This window comes from Olea europaea, chromosome 6 (assembly GCF_002742605.1).
Source record: "Olea europaea var. sylvestris chromosome 6, O_europaea_v1, whole genome shotgun sequence".
Classification (NCBI taxonomy): domain Eukaryota; kingdom Viridiplantae; phylum Streptophyta; class Magnoliopsida; order Lamiales; family Oleaceae; genus Olea; species Olea europaea.
The window spans coordinates 10,481,735-10,488,765 of NC_036242.1; the positions used below are offsets into that span (position 1 = coordinate 10,481,735).

The 7,031-nt window shown below is 34.1% G+C and overlaps 2 protein-coding genes across 2 annotated transcripts; one reads left to right on the forward strand and one right to left on the reverse strand.

The window, feature by feature from the left end:
• Positions 1-86: 86 nt before the first annotated feature.
• LOC111395823 (poly(A)-specific ribonuclease PARN-like) lies at positions 87-2,548 on the forward strand. Its single transcript, XM_023021996.1, has 3 exons — positions 87-315; positions 407-680; positions 1,551-2,548. The coding sequence occupies exons 1-3, from the start codon at positions 102-104 to the stop codon at positions 2,359-2,361; spliced, it is 1,299 nt and encodes a 432-aa protein (XP_022877764.1). The 5' UTR covers positions 87-101; the 3' UTR covers positions 2,362-2,548.
• Positions 2,549-3,024: 476 nt separating this feature from the next.
• LOC111396490 (mavicyanin-like) lies at positions 3,025-3,776 on the reverse strand. The gene is made up of 2 exons (XM_023022915.1): positions 3,545-3,776; positions 3,025-3,469 (listed from the first exon to the last, which is right to left on the reverse strand). Exons 1-2 carry the CDS (start codon positions 3,738-3,740, stop codon positions 3,099-3,101), a joined length of 567 nt encoding a protein of 188 aa, XP_022878683.1. The 5' UTR covers positions 3,741-3,776; the 3' UTR covers positions 3,025-3,098.
• Between the last annotated feature and the right edge of the window lie 3,255 nt (positions 3,777-7,031).

A 7,031-nucleotide genomic window follows, 5' to 3' on the forward strand; every position in this document is an offset into this window, starting at 1 on the left:
GCAACATGTTATATATCTATTGAGAGGCGTCAATATATTTTGAGTTTTCATATGCATAATTTTTATGCATGATGAAGATAAAAATGTTGTGGTGATTGTTAATGGATGTTATATTGTGGTCTGTTCCTAATAGTCACTTAATTTCATATGATAAAAATATAATCTCATTGCACCTTTATATTGTGCAGAGGGAGATTAAGGATTCTCGTCGAAAAGCAGCAGTAACGAAAATAAAAGCTGCGGTTGGATTTCGACATGTTATCGATCTTCTTTCCACTGAAAGAAAGCTGATTGTTGGTCACAATTGCTTTCTTGGTAATATTATTACATTGGTTTTTCTTTCTAGAGTTGTTCTTCATCTTCTAAACTCTATATTTCCTTGTGACGATTTGTTGGATTGGTGCAGATATGGCTCACATATACAAAAAATTTATTGGTCCTCTTCCTTCGGCAGTCGAAGAATATGTCTTAGAGGTTCAAAAGCACTTTCCATACATAGTTGACACAAAAGTACTGCTGAATTCAGATAGCAGTTTTTTGCATCTTGTGAAGAAAGGCAGCACATCACTTTCCAAAGCATTTACCTTACTGTGTCCGCAAATTGCATCTCCCAGTATCTCAAGCATTGTTTTGGCAGATAAACCACGTATTAAAGTGGAGGTTCATGTGGATAATAAGAGGTTGGTTCCCCTTACTCGTTTTTTAAATTTTCTTCTAATGTTGCATAATTCATTTTTTTTTTTAATGCTTAATTAATCTGCTCTATGTAGCTTCTCAAGAAAATCACTTCAACTAATATTGAAAGGCATCTTATTTTATTGTTTGGTCTATATACAATGTTCGTTCAAACAGGTGGAGATAGCTCAAATCTTTGAAGGCAAATTGAATTATTAACTTTATGGATTTGCCAATTTCTGTCCCATAAATAACAATATGGCAGAAATCACAAAAGAAGAATAATCAATTGGAAGAGTGATAATAATTTAATGCCAAGAAATTTTAAGTCCAGGAGACCTAATATTTTTGTTTATCCCAAATGTCTAATTGAGAATATGCTAATATCAAATATAGCTGATCTTTCAGTATTCTAAAGTTATCAAGAAATGTTGCCATGTAGACCAAGCAATTTAATCACTGGTCCAACTTTGTGGAACATAAGCACCATCAGAACCCACTGAACTAACAAAAAATTTAATATTAGCAGAAATTAATGCATCAGTCATCGATAATTGAGCACAAGAACTGTCTCTTGTAACTGTAATTACTCCTCATTGTGTTATGTATTCTTTCGTCTNTGCATCAGTCATCGATAATTGAGCACAAGAACTGTCTCTTGTAACTGTAATTACTCCTCATTGTGTTATGTATTCTTTCGTCTAACGGCTTATAATTTTCCATGCCATAGTTGCATGTACATATAGCCTTTAGCCTATGTAATTAGATTGGGAAAATGGCTTAGGAAGAAAACCTAGTTTGAGGATAGCTATTGAAGAGACATTACAAATTTGTCATATTGGAACAGGGACTGAAAATTTGTGTCATATTTGCAGATTCTCAAATTGGAACTCTGGAGCCAAGCATGAAGCTGGATATGATGCTTTTATGACAGGATGTGTTTTTGCTCAGGCATGCACTGATCTAGGAATTGATTTCAGTCGTCATGAACCAGATGTCAATTTAGTAGACAATGAGAAGCTCCAGAAGTATATCAATCATCTGTACCTTAGCTGGATAAATGGAGACATTATTGATCTACGAACGGGGAAGTTTCCTGCGGACTCTTTAAGTTCTACTAATCTTAAGCAACGGTATCCAAAGATTTTGTTTTCGAATATAGTTATATTGTGGGATCTACCGTCAAAGCTAAGGGCAAGAGAAATAAAAGAATGTATGTCGAAAGTTTTTGGCGTTGATTCTGTGACCTCAGTTTTCCACTTGGATGAGACTGCAGCCTTTGTTCAGTTAAGCAAACAAGAATTTGTCTCTCGTTTACTTGAATTGAAGGACACCTTAGAACAAAAGTATGATCCGATTTCAGTTTTGCATCCCCTAGCTAAGATCTTGGAAGGAGGACGTACTCGTGCTGCCAGTTATGAAATATATAAAGAGATTTGCAGTTCCCCCATATCTGAGTTTCTATTTTCTGATCAGGCTGAGGCGGTGGGAATTGAATGGAGAACCAGACTGCTAGAACCCATTGTAGAAGTTGCAAATCAGGGAGACAAGATTTCTAGTTTTTCTCAAGACAGAAGAGAGACATGCCCTAGAAATAATGCGACGGGTCCTCCATCAAGATGCCATTTTCCATCTGAAGAACTCGTAGATTCCTTTTATCCAGTTCAAGCTCAGCTGAGCAAATAGTGTAGATTTTTATTTTTTGTTTCAAACTTATACAGTAATTTAATTCCTTGTTGAAATTATGTTTGGCTAGCATAAAGGATCCTGGATCTGTTCTTTATATCAACGGGGACTTGTAAATGAACTGAAACTAGAAAGATGTCTTTTTGTTTCTCAATATTGGAAAATGAAAATTTTGCCATTTATGACACAGGATCTTAAGATTCATATTTCAAACGTTGGTCAGGTCTTGAGTTTGCCCCCCAATGGTCATTAGTTCGAGTTCCTCAAGGCCATCGAGATGAATACTCTACTGTAAATTTTAGAGCACCGTGGGATTAGTGAAGGTGCGCGTAAGTTGGTATGGACACCCATGGTCATATAAAAAAAAAAAAAAAATAATAATAATAATAAAAAAAAAATATATATATATATACAGCTTTCCATTGGATTTAGTCCTTGTTTGAGTCCCATTTTTAGAGGAAAAATGAATTTTTGAATAGTGCATCGATGGAAAATGTGTGGTTAAAAAATAAGGAAATATTTTTAATTTGCGTGTAATATTATTTTATTGAAAAATGTGGGATTGAAATGATGTTAAAATACTGTAGAAAAATTCATTTTTTTCCAAATAATGAGGATCAAACAAGGGCTTAATATGTCACAGCAATCAATAATCAACAATTATGTTACTGAAAAGTATGAAACTAAAGAAACTAAAGTAAATTTACCAGCTAATGAAACCTAAATGACAATATCTTTTACATGAACATATAAAGGACAACAAACAGGCCTACTACAACAGTCATGAAATAAGAGACAGAAAAGAGCTTGGACGTAGCATTAAACCGTGGAGGTTCCCAGTTGTCCGAATCCCAACCACCACCAGCTCCTCCCGGGGATGGCCCTGGGCCAGGTGACTCCACTTCAGAGGGATGCATCACACGAATAATAATCTTTTGGCCAGCTTTGCAGTTGTCAGGCTGCCCACTGATGAAATAGAAGAACCCTGAACGATCAAATTGGAAAACCGTGTCTCCATCTTCAAATTTGGAGATAGGGTTTGATGTGTTGCAGTTTAAGTAATCAGCAGAGGTCACTTCCAGCACCGAGTCATTTTGGTACTTGAAATCTGAAGCAAAAGAATATCATCAAACCAAAATGCAAAGAAAAAAACTGGTTGTACATATTCATAGAATGCACTTACAAACTGTATCTCCAATACGGAATCTGTTTTTAGCAGCCCATTGATTGTACGTCTGAGGATCCTTTCCAGTTGGTTTAGTCCACCCTCTTTCATCACGAACTTCGAACCGGTACGAATTCACCAAGACTGCAGCGAAAAGGGCTGAGAGAAAAACCATTTTGAAGGTGATTGCAGCAAAAGCCATTAGAGATTTCATTAACAGAAGGAATATGAAGATTTCTGTGTTGAGCAGAAGTGTGAGTAAAAGATGGTGTTGGGAGTTCTTATAGTTATAGGGAAAAGGAAGCCATGGCAGTTAATTTTGAGGTATATGGAGAGAAAGAGTGGGAAGTGGGATCAGTTAAGCATTACGTGATTTTGTTCCTTTTTCAAATGTTAGAAACAGTCAGACTTCGGGTTTAAAGGGCAAATTCCCTCTTAAGGATTCCAACTTTTACTATATTATAATCACACTCTTAAGCTCAGTATGTTACTATTGAAAATGTCGGAATAAAAATAATAACTTTTCAGTATAATAAAAAGTTACTCAAAATTTTATTTCTCTTATTAAATTAAAGACAAACATTTATTCCAACCACACGTAAATTATTCATTTATTAATAACGTATTTCGTGGGATCTAATACCATTCTTCATAAAAAGTTGTAAATAATTTTATCCTAACACTCTGAAACTTAACTATTTTAAGATTAGACATATTGGTGATAGGTGGCATAGACATAAACCTAATAAAAAAAAGAATATATTGTATTGTTAGTGATATTAAACTTAACCTTAAATATACGAATTTCTAAAATTAATTTAGTACTAAGTTAAAGCAGTCGATGTCACACGATATACTTCTTGAAATTTTCGTTGTTGTTTCTTTCTTGTGACATGTATAGCGCGAAAATTGTAACATGATACAAACAATTTATATAATATATTTGATGGTGGCAAAGTAAAACTTCATCATTCATCATCTAGATGTGCTCAAAACTTGTGAGCTTGTGCGAAAGATATTTAATGTACTTTCTACTTTTTGTAGCTGAAATTAGTTGTGTTGATAACATACTATAATTACATGGTTTCTTACCTTTAAGAAGAAATTCCATTTACAAATGCATAAACAAAGCATTAGTTTATTAATAATTTTGCTTTCAACAAACAAAAATAAGTGATGCTATACATATAATTATCTAAGTAACTATTTCATTACCAGACTTAATTTTGATACACCATTGTAGTTCAAAATCCCTTTTTTATTTTTGTTTCAAGTCTTTGTTTCCTCTTCATTGATGAGACTCTGACATCAGTTTAATTGACTGACTGTTCATAGATTACAGTAATTCAGTCTGTAGTTTGTAGCTTTTCCAAGCGTTAAAAAGTCTCCATAATGGCCAGTCTCCATAAATTGGGTCTCCTACTCCACTACTGTTTCATTGCAACACCATTTTTCCATACACATGCACACATTTACAAAGGCAAGTTCTTTTCTTCATATTGTTCTTAATTATTTTGCAGGTGCAATTATGGAGAAAATTTTAAGTGCTGGTAAAATAGGGAAATTTGTTGACAGAAGAGAGAGAGCACAACCCGGCATCAGCAAAGGGTCTTTGTTTCTGGTGGGAGTGTGCTCTTTCTTCTTCTGTCAGCGACGCTGCCCTTTTAATGGCTACAGGCGGCATTAACCACAGATTCAGATCACTCTCTGCGTTCTCTTCTGGTTTTTTCTCAGATTTGTTCGTTTGTTTTGCTGTTGAAATGCATTCTCTCGGATGAAACAACGTGTACATACAAACAAATACTTCGATTACTCTACGAAATATGGTTGAAAATTGTCTTATAAGTGTGTTACATTAGTTACTGTTTATTTCCAATTTTTTTGCCTCATTTTAATGGCTTTTAGGACTCTTGCAAAGGTAGCAGCCTACCTTTTTTTTTTTTTTGGACTTTCTATCTCACAATGGGACCTATCTGGCATCTGCTAGAAAAAAGGGGTCAAAAAAATCATTTTTGCATTCAATAATGGAAACAAGACAGGAGCTAAGTTTTTTATACTTGATCTCAGAATCTGATAAGATCAAGATGTCAATATCTTACATTGCCTCCACATAGCTGAAGGCCGTTGTTACCCCAAAAAAAAATAATAATAAAATAAAAAAATAAAATAAAATAAAAAAGGACCGGCGATCGTTTTGGACTCCAACACTCAAGTCTCTTGCAGGAATGATAAATATATAAAATGATCGACTGCAGGGAAGGAGTGAAAAAGAATTTGGTTAAGGGTTAGAATTCTTAACTCAATTGACTTGAATATAATCACAGGAATATGAGATATGTAAGTCAAGATAGGCTTTTAATCATATCATCCCGGCACACTATAAAATCCAAACTAGGCTCAAGTCCATAAGAAGATTGCCTATGACCTAGTTGTCATGATTTTGTCCAGCCGAATTAAATTGTCATCACCAATGTCTAGTAAAGAAATTGGATAGCAAAAGCCCAGCTAAATAATGTGGGCTCCATCTTGTTACATGTGTACCCCTTACAATATAAGAGTAAAAATTTAGATTGTTGTTCCCGAGACATAACTCAGTGGTGCAAAGAATAATAATGAGGTAATCTTAACCTTGTTGACAGTCGCAGTGTGAGGGTTAAATTCTTGAGATATAAAATTAGACTCTTTGTGGGCACCAGTGTACATGCAAGCTCTTATTCCTTGACCTGTTGGGGTACATTCTACGATTTATCTCCCTCACAATGCTCCGGGGGCGGGACGGTAGGGGCCCTCAAAATTGGGGTTCAACCTTTTTTTAAAAATTTAGATTGCTTTATAAAGTTGTTTCAATTCATTCACTTTTCACGTATTTGTTAACATATTTATCGATTTTGTTGAAGTTGCGATGACATAGCTTATGTGACTAACGATATTGGTAAAACAACATTAATAAGCTAAACGACGACACTCCTATGCTTGATTTTTCCACCACTTTTCTGATATTAGTTTATTTGATTTTTAACTCATTGCATGTAAGATTGCATAACAAAAGGTTGAGATTAATCTTTCCTCATATAATGGATAGGCATAAAGAATGCAAGTTCTACTTTTAGATAATAAAAAGCTCTCATGCAAGACATACTAGTGATACATATATTGTTTCATTACTAAATTAAAAACTCTCATGTAAGATAGTGAATCGTACAAGTGTCCCTTACTAAAGTGTGAAGAATATGAGTCAAATCTAAGGATCATATTTCTTTTCAAACTTTAAAATCGATATCATTATTGGCTTTGATTTATTCATAATTTTGTTTTCTACAAACACGAATAACTTGACAATTATCTAGGTAACTATTTTACTAGATGCAAAACTAATTGTTTGAATACTCAGTAAATAATGATATGCATGATTCCTGTCATTTTTTCATTATATCTCATTTTAAAAATTCATGCATCTCATCAATGTCGTAGCTTGTTTATCTTTTATTTTTTGAACCCAAAATCT